Here is a 15,059-nt window from a genome sequence, read left to right as displayed (position 1 = left end):
TTTTGACCATCTCTCAGCCGGGGGGGGGGGGGGGGGCGGATTCCGCCCCCCCTAAGATCTCGGCCATCGAGTGACGAAAAATTTTGGAACTCAGCACATGCATAGAGCAACTCTTCCTAAACATACCCAAGAAATTTCATGACTATAGGTCAAAGGGTTTTGGAATTATGGCTTATTAATTATTCATATGTACGAATGGCAATTCTGCTCTGTGTACACGACGTATATGCAAAAATTCAGTTTTCACGGCGCGAAGCGCCGGAAAATTTTTCGCTACGCGGCAACCCGTGGTCCGATTTTTATGTTTTTGGTATCAAAAGATGCGCAAAGCTCGAGGCTAAAAAGTCATAACAGCTCGGGTCGCGAAAAAAAATTTTTTAGAGGCTATCACGGAAAATGTTGAGGGGGGGGGGCGGATTCCGCCCCCGGCCCCTTTAGGGTTAAAGCTAACTGGCCAATTATATCAGAACCGATGAACACCGATGAACACGTTTGTCCGGCAATCGCGCTGCATAGCCTTTACAGTGATTCAACTTGATTCAACTTGATGTGATTCAAATTGATGTGATTGTTGATTACGCAGCGATCGAAAAGTAATGGTACCACATTTTGAGGGTTGCTTCCTAAGTATAACTTGAACATTTCAAAGATTACTTGTTTTCAAATTATCAGTCGTAATTTTGGAGTGTTTTATCAAATACAGCTCGGGTCGCGAACATTTTTTATTTAGAGGCTATCACGGAAAATGTTGAGGGGGGGGGGGCGGATTCCCCCCCGGCCCCTTTAGGGTTAAAGCTAACTGGCCAATTATATCAGAACCGATGAACACCGATGAACACGTTTGTCCGGCAATCGCGCTGCATAGCCTATACAGTGATTCAACTTGATTCAACTTGATGTGATTCAAATTGATGTGATTGTTGATTACGCAGCGATCGAAAAGTAATGGTACCACATTTTGAGGGTTGCTTCCTAAGTATAACTTGAACATTTCAAAGATTACTTGTTTTCAAATTATCAGTCGTAATTTTGGAGTGTTTTATCAAATACAAAATTCTTACCCACATCAGAATCATTATTTCTGCTTTTCAATCTGAATGGTATACTTTCTTATAGAATTTCTTTTTTTGGTCGTTTAAACAGATATTTGTCACTACAATGTTTGCAAACATGAAAAAAAAAATTATCACGAAACATCTTAAGACTGTTAGTGAATGACAGTCTAAAGCATGCCGTAAAATCATGGCCTGGTTTGCTGACAATTTCAAGAAAACAGGTATTTTTGTATCAATTTCCAACGCTGGTTGGCCGACCAACGTTGGAAAAAAATAGACTTTAGGTATTTGTTTTCATTTAAAAAAACAAAACGTTTCCTAAATGATGGTCCATGACCACAGATTGTATGCGACGTTCAGATATTGAAATTACTGCGGAATGTTTCCAGGAAAAAGTCATGATTCACGACTCTTAAATGTAATAAACAACATTTGCAAAACAAAACTGTATGAAATATCCTACTTTACCGAAAGCAAATAATAGTCTCAAGCATCTTGTGATATCATTGCAACCCGGTGTGCTGTAACTTTCAAGAAAAGTGGAATTTTTGTATCAATTTCAAACGATGGTTGCCCGACCATCGTTAAAAAAAAATTACTTTTTTTCAAATATTGCCCCAAAGTTCTCCAAATGTTAGACCGCATTTTGTTTGCAAGAGATTACATATCCGTGAATGGGTGAAAACCATGTAGTCCGGTTCCCTGACCTAATAGTCCAAGAGCCAGGGGTAATTTATTTTTTGGAAATGACCAAGTGTTTGGTGGGTATTTTTGGAAAGTTTACACATTGGGGAATTCGAATTGAATAGTCTTACGGTTACCTGGCGGTGGACCTGGATACCAGGAGCAGATAAGTGACGTCACATAAGCAGTGATTAGGACATGCAACAGCCGTCGGGTCAGTCAAATGGACTGTGGACGCAGAATGTACGTATTACTGACCCGGCGGCTGTTGGATGTCGTACTCAACTCAATGTATATTACTATAGATTCGTATTGTAGATTTATGTAAATTATTTGGGCTCTAAAGGTTTGTTGCTAACAAGCCCGCGGGAACGGGGGGGGGGGGGGGGGATGCTGTGGGTACTGCAGCACCCCCAACTTTTTGGATTGGGGTGCTGGAATATACTACAGCACCCCCATACTGCCGGGCAAAAATGTGTTACAGCCAGCAGTGTTCTACGACGAAGAAATTGCGCCGCTACGCTATACATTATGCTTGCTCTACAAAATCTCCTTCGTTTTGTTCGTTTCTAGTTTTGCCGCGGCTAAGCGCGGCGCTTCGAAAGTCTAGCACATACACTGTAAAATATCAAGAGGAGGTATTTTCTAAATCTTCAGGCAGTGCAGAATCGATATTTCTCTCAAGGTATATGTATCTAAAATCATGACATGTCTATGATATTTCCACCATGATGGAAGTTTTGACCCGAAAGCAATAACCTCGGCCATGACAATGGTGGCAAAGTTGATTATGCTAGCCAGGATTTTTTTTCATTCGATCTTTCAATAGGGGCACAAGTTCATACCTTTTCCCTGAGGGGTTTTTCTTTTCATTTAAAAGTTTCATTGACGTTGCTAGCATTTTCTGTACTCAGCATTAACAAATAACAAGGTTCACACTCATCCCCAACCCAATAGGAGTGGGACGGGCTTTCATTGAAACTAGTCATCCTTTACGCCAATTCCAGTGTAGTCTCGTTTTAATAAAAAAGCTATTCATGTTTTACTCTCTGCAAGTTTTCCCTCATAAAAACTCAGTAGACCGATAAATCCTTGCCTAGCCCCAAACTTACTAAATTACTCTGTTTCATCTGAAATGTAGGTCAGGAAATCATGCCACAAGAACCTCGCTTTTGACTTTTTCCCCACAACTTATGAGCACAAAACTTGAAACAGGTCGCTTTAATAACATGTGCTATAAAAAACTGACACCAAAATCCACCCATTTCGGAAAATTACAGCAAAAGCAAGTGTTGTATATAGCTTTTAAAGTAGGCGTTTCATAATACAGGCAGGAAGGGATCTACGATAAACCCTAGTCATTATTGTCCCTTCATGATTTTTTTTATTAAAGGGTATCAATATCATGTCATGCATATTTTAAGGTATTGTGTTTATATTGATATCTTGATAATTTTTGCCCCCCCCCCAACCCCCCCCCCCACGTATTTTTGCCTATTCTATGAACAACTGTTGTGTCCGTTGAACTTGCGTTCAGTTCCGATGGGCAAGTTGTATTTTGGTTGTACAGTATTTAGACGATCTGTGTAGGCATATATCTGCTTAAATTGTAAATGGACAGTATTTTGTTCGTAGTAACTACATACAGCTTTGCAAACGTTGAGGGAAAAGCACTGTTGGCAATGTATACGACTGTTTCCTGTTTAGCTAATGTAATTTCTATACATTTAAAAAAAACGCCCATTAAATCTGACACGTTCATTTTTTGGCTCAAACTGCCAACAGCCGTCTGATGTCTGGAACAAGTAAGAGGCTGAGAACCCTTCAGCTTTACGATCAAAATTGGCGAGGCAAAACTTGAAGCTACTGTTTTAGGACATCTTTGACATTTTTCCAAAGTTTTCTGGGTTTTTTTTGGGGAGGGGGGTGCAAAATAAAATATATTAAATGAATTAATACGTTAATAAATAAATAATTCATTAATACCTTTTAACTTGCACCCACAGTCTTGTGATGATGATCCCTGTTTGTCCCCAGCAAATACATAATGTTGTGAAAACATTTTTGTAAAGTCGCAACTATGTTATATCTAAGCCGTTCGCAATAACATTTTAATAATTATATAGAAATATCATGATATAATTATACAAAAACATTTTGATAACGCGACTTAAATGACTTAAACGTTATTACCATTTTTTTAAAAAGATTTATGGAGGAAATATCATGATAAAATTATGCAAAAACATAATGCCTCAATTTTGACGTTTTATCATAAATTGATAACGCGACTTAAATGCCTCCAATTGGACATTTTGTCAGGTTTAAAGCGATATTATCAAAACGTTATTACCATTTTTTTTAAAAAGATTTATGGAGGAAATATCATGATAAAATTATGCAAAAACATAATGCCTCAATTTTGACGTTTTATCATAAATACCAATTCAAAATCGAGAATATTTTATTGAAATCAAAATAACAAAAACGAGTATTGTGATCCAGAACTGAGTTATCAGCATAACAACGATTCAGCGATTGTACTGTCATGTTTTAAGGTGTTTTGAACCGAAGTTTGACAGCCTGCCAAAATCCTATCCAAAAAAAAAAGACGAGGGCGGGGGTCAGGTTGGACTTGGTGCCAAGTCGGTAATCGTTTTACGTATACGGTACCGGTTACTGCAGGCTCCACGCACGTAAAATATCTCTGCAATGCGCGAAGTCTGGTTCTCAGACCAAATGATGCTGACTATTGATGTTCAATAAGCCATTTGCGAGTTAAATTTGAATAAAATCTGGAATGCTGACTTAATCCAATGCTTTGCACGTTTTAACTTTGCATTCTCCCGACCAAAGAGACTGTTACTATATCACGTGATTCGGGGCAAGCCTTATGCTAGCAACCCCCAGCTCCGGCATGGTCTGGTGTCTTTGTGCCATTCTCACCCATTGTGAACAATGTATTGGTGCTGAGCGTCTCTTACGTAACTATGCAAGAGCTTGCCCCGAATCATGTGATTAGAAACAGTGTCTTTAGTCTGGAGAATTCAAAGTAAAAATGTGCCAAGCATTCTGAGCAAGTCAGTGTACCAGATGTTTTTCACATTTAAATCCCATAGGGTATAGGTTACTCGCAAATGGCTTATTGGTCGCAACCCGGCCGAGTAGTACTAGTCTTATACTACTAGCCGCGCCGATGGAGTTCGACTGAAGCTTACGGACAAAGTACGACTAGGCCTATCTAACGACTTGTCATCAAGTCTAGGGTCAGGTATTAGCCTGCACGCTCCAAGTTTAATACACTCGTTAGTGGAAAAAACTGTCTATAAGGCCCAAAAAAAATATTCGGTCTCTGGTCAGACCAAAGTTCCGGAATTGACGCGGCCACGCGGCTTTTCTTTCTTCTTTTTTTGCTTCTTTTTTTTTCTTCTAGCTTGGATTGTAAAGACAAGGTGGGGTACTATTTTGCTTTTTTGGTGTCCTCATGTACATTGGTATCCTCCATAATTTGCCTTGGTGCTTTCGATCATTTGCCTTGGTGCAATTTCCCATTCCTTGGTGCTCTTTGGTAAAAAAAAATGAGGAGGTGCGGAAATAGAGGGCGCTGTTGGAGCTACCGCGGAACATTTTGGAAAAAAAAAAGATCGACGCGCATGATTAAAATCGACGCGCGCGCTGACCAGAGACCGACTTATTATTTTTTTTGGCCTAAGGCCAAAACAAGTCTCTAGTTTCTGGTATGGAGCTTGCACCACTTTTTTTTCCTTCAAATGTCGGCTGATGACTGCAAATGGTGCCAGACTAAATTTAGTGCAAAATACATGGGAGTCAAGAGAGGCCACATAAAGCTTATACTCGATCGTAACCCCATCTAAAAACATGTTAAAATTGTGCAGCAGCAGGATTCCAGTCAAACAAGTGAGTTTGGCGGTTTTGAGACATCGTCTTTCGTTGAAAAACTTTTTCATTTTGCCGACGCGCATGGCTAGGGCAACGCGCGCGCACACCAGAAACCGGAGACTTTTTTGGGGGCCTAACAAGAAGTAGAAAAATGCACCAAGTAGTGTTGCTATAATTATAAGGCTACGAACACTTATAAATACACAGTTCCAAGTTGGCCTAAACACCTCATAATCTTCAATCTCAAAACATGTCATGATTAGGAGTGCCTATACACGTATATCTAATAGATTGCATCAATCCTTTGAATTAAAAATAATAGCAGGAATAACAGCACGCGGATTTGTTTTAAGATGGGTACGTGTAAAACGTCTGTCTATGCCTTTAACCGGTGCGTCCGATATGGCTGAGCATATAGGCTTGTGTTCCCATAAAAAAATCTTAATAACCCTAAAATATTTCTTAATTTAGCTACATAACGAGAAAGGAAATGACATTAACTAACAGACAATGCTTGCACAGGCGATTACAGGGGTGACAATTAATCCGAAGACTTAAATAATTAAGTCACAAAATTCCGGAAACCATGTGAAATTGACACGTACAAGTACATGTGAGTATTGGGCTATACATTTGGCCAACAGATGGAGCTATTTAAGCAAACTGGACAGACGGTCCAGAACACCGTTTATGAATGAAAGTTCACAGCTTCCTTCGATGTGACCCTGTCAAGCTATAAAGGAACACCACCACTTTAAATAAAATACTTTTCACTTTTCTGCATCCAATTAAGCACCATTCTTTTAGACAGAAATTAACAAACTCGATCAGAAATATATCGGAAGCTGCGGGTCAACGAATTCGTGTTCATGCATGGGTCACATGATTGTGCCATGTAATTCTGGAGGGAATAGTGTTCAGATTGTTGACCCCATGATGACCCTTGACCCCAATTTGGTCATGTGACATGTCTGGGCTGGGCTACCGATCCTTTTGACAACGTTTGGTTGAAATCGGTTAAAATATGTAGGAGCATCAGACAATGACAACGTTTGTTACTAACTAACCAACTAACAGACCAAAGAGAGACATGAGGATTTGTTGAGCTGCTATCCCAAAGCTTAACATTTCGTTTCTGGCTAGGAAAGTTTTACTTACTGGCACAACATTTTTGAACCGTCAAAAAATTCGAAATGCTTCCCACTTTGACGCTCTATACCATACAAGACCTGAAGAGCATATATGGTGTAGATGTGGTGTAATGTAATGTTTCCTTTCGAAATTCTCAACTTATCTATATACTTTTTGTCTAGCAGGAAGATTCAGCTTATTTCTTTCAACGTATACCCTAGTTGTTGAGCAACCTTCTTTGACCGCAGTGACTTCCAACTTCAACCGGCATCTCATCGAAAACTAGACAACACTGCGACATCAAGATGCACAGCAAACCGGTAAAGATGGAAGAGTCGTCGGGTTCAGCAAAGATGGAACGGTCGTCGGGTTCGGCAAAACCCCCGATAGCAGTTGTTGGCATTGGTGAGTGTTAGATATGGATATGACACGAAATTGTAGGAGGAAACAAATTCAAACAATTAAAAAAACCTTGCATTATCGGGAAAAAAAGATAGATCTGTCCCTCACATAGCAGTGTTAGCAGTGTGACCAATTGGAAATGAGATCGAGGGTTCTTTAATATAGCACTTCAATGAATGAATAAACTAAAAAGAGAATAATCAACTATTTACATTGAACATCCTCTGTAGACCCTTTCATCAGAGAATCACAGCTCATTTCAAGAATACCATATCAATTTTGTTTGTAATTGTATGCACGTCTGATGCTGTCATCTTTACCTCATATTTGGTACTTTTGTACAATTTCTGGGTTTGATTTCAACATCATGCCCATTTTGATGAGCACATCATGGCTTTTATCTCGGAAACCACTTTTCCTGTACCTCCCAGGGGTGTGTAAAAAGTCACACGAAGATCGGAGGATTCAGGTTACTATTGTTGTTAATTGCATTTAATTTCAAATGTTTTTTTTTTATGTGATTGCATGACTGCGTATGTTAGAAATTCAAGCTCATGAATGCTGGTTAAAGCTATTGATTTTCCTTGGGTACGTTTCTTGAACATGCATTACTCGCTTTTACGTTGCGGTAAACAATTAAATACACACTATCATGATTTCAACCTCAAAGCGTAAACCTGTCTTGTGTTCGAACAATTTTGTAATTTTAACTTCATTGTAACTTGCACGACATAAAATTATATAAGTTCAAATGAAAGAAAAATGTATAGAATGGCTCTTTCAAGTAAGAAGTAAAAGGGACTTGAGCAGAAAACATCAAATAACAAACAGTAACATACACTTTAGCAAAAACCAAAATATATCTACATGTATTGCAATGGTAACGCTACATATGGAATAATTTAGTGACGTTGATTTATTGCAGGATGCCGCATGCCTGGAGGTGTCAACTCCCCAGAAGCATTCTGGGATGCCTTGGTACGGGGTGACGACATGATTAGTGAGGTACCTCCAGATAGATGGTCCTTGGAAACCTTCCATGATCCTGACCAGTCCAACCATAGTAAGATGGTGACTAAGCGATGTGGCTTCATCCATGGCATAGACAAGTTTGACAACACCTTCTTCAAGATTTCACCTCGTGAGGCTAGCTCTATGGACCCCCAGCAGCGCCACATCCTTGAGGTTACCTACGAAGCCTTTGAGGATGCAGGCATCATCCCAAGCACCTTGAGAGAATCTTGCGGTGTCTACATCGGTGTTGGCATGATGGATTACCCAATTATGCTGATGGAGACATCACTCATCAACCCCTACACTCACACCGGTATTGCACATTCTGCCGTCGCCAATCGCATCTCCTACGCCTTCGACCTCCGCGGCCCCTCCTATGCTGTAGACACCGCCTGTGCCTCGTCTATGACAGCTATGCACAGTGCCTGCAATGCTATCTGGGACGGCGAGTGTACAACTGCTGTTGCTGGAGGTTGCAACAGTCTACTCATCCCTGAGTTTACGGTTGGTTTCAGTGCTCTGGGCGTTCTGTCACCTGAAGGAAAGTGTTGTCCATTCTCTGACACGGCCAAGGGCTACGTAAGAAGCGAAGGATGGGGCGTCTTCATCCTAAAACCACTTCACATGGCACTGGCAGACAACGACCATATCTATTCCGTCATCCGAGGAAGTGCCATCGCAGCAAATGGTTTCAGCAAGAGTCTCACTATGCCCTCAGCTCCCGCCCAAGAGATGGTGATGAAGAATGCATATGCACGCTCAGGAGTTCCACTATCTTCTGTTCAGTACGTGGAGGCTCACGGGACTGGGACTCCTGTAGGCGATCCCATCGAAGCAGGTGCTATCGGGCGTACCTTTGGCCAACTCAAGGATACCCCAGTCAAAATAGGATCTGTGAAGAGCAACTTCGGGCACAGCGAGTGTGCTGCTGGGATCACAGCTGCCATTAAAGTGGCTCTCATGTTGGAGAAGAATATGCTGGTTCCTACCATCAACTTTTCCAATGCCAACCCTAATATTGACCTTCAAGAACTCAACCTCGAAGTCCAGACAAAACTGGAGCAATTGGACACCAACCCTGGTGACACAGATGACACCTACACAGTTGGCCTAAATAGCTTTGGCTTCGCCGGCGCAGTTGCTCACATGATCTTCCAGAAGAGGCCGAAAACAGACAAAAGCACCGTGCAGACGGCATCGGCTGGCTGGAAGTTGGGTGGCGATAGTGTTGGACGCCCAATAATCCTGCCGCTGTCTGCAAAATCTGGAGAGGCTCTGAACGATCTTGCCAAGAAGTGGTTGGAGTTCAACTGCGACAGTGATGCCCTAAGCATGACTTCATGGCAGGCAACTCGGAGGGACCATCATACGTACCGAATGACAGTAATTGCTGACTCTACAGCCTCCTTTAGAGAGAGCATCGGGGGATTTCTGGAAGGGTCTGGATCGGAAGCTGTTGTGACTGGCACAGCTCCCCAGGTTAAGCCAACGGTCTGCTTCGTTTTCCCTGGCCAAGGGCAGCAGTGGGAGGACATGGGCCGCAAACTCTACAGAGATGAGATGGTTTTCAGGGACACCATTAATACTTGTGATCAGATCTTCAAAAAGATGTCTGGATGGTCCTTGCTTGATAACTGTGGCTTATTCAACAGCCATCCAATCAATCCAGACATCTCTTCCTATACATCTGTAAACAATGCACTCGGTCAAGTACAAGTCATTCAGCCTGCCATCATGTTCATCCAGGTCGCACTCTATCATCTATGGAGGCACTGGGGAGTGCATCCTGACGTTGTTGTGGGACACAGCCTTGGTGAGATCTCTGCAGCCTATGCAAGTGGTGGCCTGACGCTAGAGGAAGCCGTGGCTGTCATCTATCACCGAAGCCACGAACAAGCAAAGCAAGAGGGAACAGGTAGAATGGCTGCACTGCGAGCCACCAAAGAACAGGCAGAGAAGATCTGTCGGGAGTACCAGAATCTCTACATAGCAGCAGTTAATGCACCTGGTGCAATCACTTTAGCTGGCAACAGAGATGTCATAGCTGCTGTGGTTGAGCAAAATCCTGGAAAGGCCAAGCAGCTCCGGGTGACTTGTGCTTTTCACACTCCGGAGATGGATCCAATCAAGGAGCCATTTTCCAAAGCCATGGAAGGTGTTGTCAAGAGTGAACCTGGAAAGAGAGATGTACCCTACTACTCCACCGTGACTGGCGAATACTACGACGGCAGTTTTGGCACTGACTACTGGTGGAGCAACATCCGAGGTGCAGTACTCTTTCAGCCTGCAATTGAAGCTGTTCTGCAGGAGATAAAGGCAGATGTCTTCCTTGAGGTTGCTGCCTCAAATACACTGTTGTCCTCGGTAAAACAGATTGCCCGTGGCTTGGATCCCAAACACCCACCTGTCACTGTCAACTCGAGCCTGCGAGACAAAGATGATCTGCAGAGTATCCAAAGAGCAGCTGGAACCCTCTATACAAATGGAGTTCCTCTAAACTGGGCAACAATCACTCATGAATCAGCTGAGTGGGCACCGCTTCCAACGTATCCATGGCAGCACCAGTCTTTCTGGTTGGAGACAGAGGAGAGACAGAAGCGTCGCCTTGGTTTGGATGATCGTACCTTCAAAGGACAGAGTGGTAACCTCTCCCTAGAGATGTTCCCCTTCTTGGCTGATCATGTTGTGGGTGAGAGAATCGTATTCCCTGGAGCTGGCTACATTGAGTACATGACACAGATGAGTTTTGTGGAAACTGAAAAGCCGGCTCTAAAGAACATGAACTTCACACGTGTCCTGCCATGGCCTGAAGACTCAGACTCCAAGAAGTGCACCCTGAAACTTGGGCTCGTGAAAGATGGGGCAGCAATGCAGGTTACCTGTGATGGAAATCTACACAGCAACGCTCAGATTGTTGTCTCCAGCAAAACAGATGTGGAAGAGTGTCTTCCTCTTGCGGAAATTAAAGAGAGGTGCTCTACTGAAGTCATTGGTGAGGAGTTTTATTCTAGGCTCCAAGACGTAGGTCTCAGCTACGGACCTGCTTTCCAGATGGTGGAGAAGATGTTCCTAGGTGATGGCGAGGCGCTTGCTGTTCTGCATGCAGTTCCTAACAACAAGCAGAGAGTTCAAGTGGCTCATCTGGATGCAACTTTCCAACTGGCTTTGTCTGCTGTGGGTTCAAAAAGTGCAATGTACCTTCCAGTGCACATAGATTACTTCGAGTTATCCAAAGAGGCTATTCCATCAGGACAACCCATTATCGCCTACACCAGAATTATCGACTGTGACAGTATGATCCTCACAGCAGATATCACCATGGCTTCTGAACAAGGCAACATCTTGGCAACTTTGAAGGGCTTCCGGGCGCAGAACTTCAATGGCAACCAGTCAGACGTACCTATCGAATCATGCATCTACACTACACACTGGCAACCAGCAACGGCCAAGTCACTGCCAACATCAGTTCTGAACGACGTATTTGATGAAGGCAATCTGCGTGAGCAATATGGGGATGAGATGGACGCTCTTGCTCGAACAGAAGAGGTAATTGATGACATTGAGGGGGTGTGTGTGTCGTACATCCGAAATGCCCTGAACACAGTTCCACCTGCCGAAAGGGCACAGGGTAAGAGCTACACTAAGTACATCAACCGATTCCAAGCCATCGCTGAAAATGCTACTAGCAAAATAATCGACTACAAAGATATTCCGGCAGTGTTGGAAAAGATCATCGGACATGTTCCTGAGTTAGACTCAGAGGTTAGCCTAATTAAGAGTCTTGGTGGGGCTTTGCCTGACACTCTTCGTGACCCACAGGTTGCAGTTCCTCTCATGTTTTGTGCTGAAGGACTGGACCGGTACTTCTATGATTCACTCAGCACACGAATCTACTACAAAGCTGGAGCTGAAGCAGTTGTCAGGGCTGTCCAAGAAGCTGCTAAGCACAAGAAGGTTGTCCGAGTTCTGGAACTTGGAGCTAGGATTGGAGGTTTGACTCGCTTCATCGTTGATCCACTGAAGGATTTGGGGACTGAGAAAAAGATGGAGTATGTATTCACCGATGTGAGTGCCACCTTCTTCCAGCAAGCTCAGGGGAATCTCCAAGAATTCCCGTTCGTCCAGTACAAACAGCTAGATATTGAGAAAGATATCAGAGACCAAGGGTTTGTTCCTGGCAGTTTTGATGTTGTATTCTGCCTGGACACCCTACATGCAGCGGTTGATGTTCAGCGAAGCACGGCTTTCATGACTGACCTACTCAGTGCTGATGGGCTTATTTTCATCATGGAGGGAACCAACACACACTACCTGACTGAACTTTGGTTTGGGGCCCTGGATGTATGTTGGGTGTTTGATGACTTCCGAAAGGAGCGTTGCTGGCTGCATCACCAGGGCTGGTTAGACACCATGGACAAGGTTGGCTTGAAAGATATCTCATCGGCGTCCTCACCAAACGAGTTTCTCCACTCTGTGTTTGTTGGAAGAAAGCCTTCAATTTCAGAACGGGTTCAAAGAAGAATAATCCAGCAAGAAAAGCTCTTCATAGTACGAGATGGCAACAACATGTTCTCGTCCGAGTTCCTTCCTCACTACCACGGTGAGGTCATGATTAGCAATTTCTCTGAGGCTAAGTCTCTTGATCGAGTGTTCAGTGAGCATACTGATCCACCAATAGAGTTGATGTACATCTACAGTGAAGAAGACTCCAAGCTTTACGCCATGTTGAAAATTTTCCAGGCAGTTGAGTCATACCCAGAGGTTGTCAAGCGGATGTGGGTTGTGACAAGGGGAGGAAACATGGATTCATCTCTTCCGAATGGTTCTCTGGCTGTTGGCTTGACCCGGGCTGTCAGCAATCAGATTCCAGGTGTGCCTATTTTCTCAGTAGACTTTGACCCCCAAAACTCTCTTGGAGAAAATGTCCATGAAATGATCAAGCTGATGAATGACCACGATCTTGGTGAGCGAGAGCTTGTGATCCGAGGGAGAGAGAGGTTCGTTCCCCGGGTAATGCATCAAGACTTGAACACTAAAAACAAGATCCAGTCTGTGGAGTGGCGTGTGGAGCAGGATTTAAGAAGTCAAGTAGGTAAAGGGGCTTCCGTTGATGATCTTGCCTTTCACGATGTCCGTGATTTTGAAGTCACACCAGGCCATGTCAAGATTAGAGTCAAGGCCGCTCCTCTCAATTTCAAAGATGTCATGATGGCACTTGGTCTTCTCGAGGGTTTGGAGAGTGAGACACACCCATCCTTTGGTCTTGAGTGTGCTGGAGTAGTCGAAGAAGTTGCATCGGGAGTACATGGCTTGAAAATTGATGATGAGGTAATTGCATTCGGGAAAAGCTGCTTTGGTCGCCATGCCATCTGTGATGGAAGGTTGACTGTCTTGAAACCAGAAAATCTCAGCTTCGTAGACAGCTCTAGTATTGGTGTGGTTTTTGTGACTGCGTACCTCTGCCTGGTGGAACGAGCTAATCTGCAAAAGGATGAAACTGTCTTGATTCACTCAGCTTGTGGGGGAGTCGGTCTTGCGGCCATTCAGATTGCACAAATGATTGGAGCCAAGATCATATGCACTGCAGGTACACAGGAGAAGAGGAACTATCTACAGAAGCAGCTTGGCATTGAGATGGTCAGCGACTCCAGATCTTCCCGTTTCTATGATGACATCATGGAGTGGACCAATGGTAAGGGAGTAGATGTGGTCTTGAACTCGTTGTCGGGTAAACTGCTTCACACAGGAATATCCCTTCTGGGTCCAGGAGGACGATTTTGTGAGATCGGCAAGAGGGACATCCTGCAGAGCTCTAGTCTAAGTATGGGGTTCTTTCTGGAGAACAAGGTCTTCAATTCCTGCCAAGTAGATGTCTTGATGAAGCAAAGTCCAGTAGTAGTGAAGAAAATAATGCAGAAGGTCGTTAGTCTGTTTGAAAATGAGAAGCTGAAGCCTATTCCAGTTACAGTCCATCCTATCAAGGAACTAAAAGAAACATTCCGAATGATGTCTAAGGGTGCGCACATCGGTAAGATGGTCTTTGAAGTGGCAGAAGATTTCCAACCAAAGGAGCTACAGCCATCATTGAACCAGTTCAGATCTAATGCTGCCTACATAATCACTGGTGGGTTCGGTGGCATCGGACAGGCTCTCTCCAGATGGCTATGCCAGAATGGTGCCAAACACATGGTGCTCATCTCACGAAGAGGAGCTCAGACAGCAGCTGCCAAGAGAACAGTGAACTACCTGAAACGCAACAAGGTTAACCTCTACGAGTTTTCACTTGACATATCCAACAAAAACAGCGTAGCAGCGATGTTGGACAAGCTTCGAGATGACAAGCAAGTCCCTCCACTCAGAGGCATCTTCCACCTAGCAGGAGTCATCGAGGAGGAAGATCTATCGGAGATAACATTTGATCAGATGGCACGAATCCTTGGTGCCAAAGCAACAGGGGCTAGAATCCTCCATGAGCTGACACAGGATGACAAACTGGACATCTTCTTCATGCTGTCTTCAATCTCCACAACCTGGGGTCATCAAGCACAGCCTGTCTACTGCGCCGCTAATGCATACCTTGACGCTTTGGCTGAGAAGCGACAAAGAAGCGGACTACCTGCATTGTCGGTTCAATTAGCTCCCATTAAAGGAGCTGGGTACTTGGAGGACAAGGAGGAGACTGTCAAGGTTCTAGCCATGAAGGGGAAGCACCAGCTGTACGTGGATGAGTTCCTTGGCGTATTGGGTCAGCTGCTGCCACGGAAGGATCTGCCATGCGTCTGCCTAGCAAACCAGGTGAGTGCATCATAATTATGTCTCCTTTTTAAAACATTTTTCTTCTTTTATCGATGAGGAGTCGAACATTCTTCACAT

At 43.6% G+C, this 15,059-nt stretch overlaps 1 protein-coding gene across 1 annotated transcript in view; it reads left to right on the top strand.

Annotated features, from left to right (window-relative positions):
* The window catches only part of LOC119738044 (highly reducing polyketide synthase azaB-like), a 34,747-nt gene that overhangs the window by 1,544 nt on the left and 18,144 nt on the right, over window positions 1–15,059 (top strand). Inside the window, exons 2-3 of the mRNA XM_038212764.1 lie at window positions 6,956–7,175; window positions 8,098–14,981. Coding sequence (XP_038068692.1) covers window positions 7,076–7,175; window positions 8,098–14,981 — 6,984 coding nt within the window. The 5' untranslated portion in view covers window positions 6,956–7,075. The remainder of the gene's footprint in view (window positions 1–6,955; window positions 7,176–8,097; window positions 14,982–15,059) is intronic.

The sequence above is a fragment of the Patiria miniata genome, unplaced genomic scaffold (assembly GCF_015706575.1).
Source record: "Patiria miniata isolate m_02_andy unplaced genomic scaffold, ASM1570657v1 HiC_scaffold_3, whole genome shotgun sequence".
NCBI lineage: Eukaryota > Metazoa > Echinodermata > Asteroidea > Valvatida > Asterinidae > Patiria > Patiria miniata.
The sequence above is the reverse complement of the archived record's forward strand: the minus strand, read 5'-3'. Positions and strand labels throughout refer to the sequence as shown.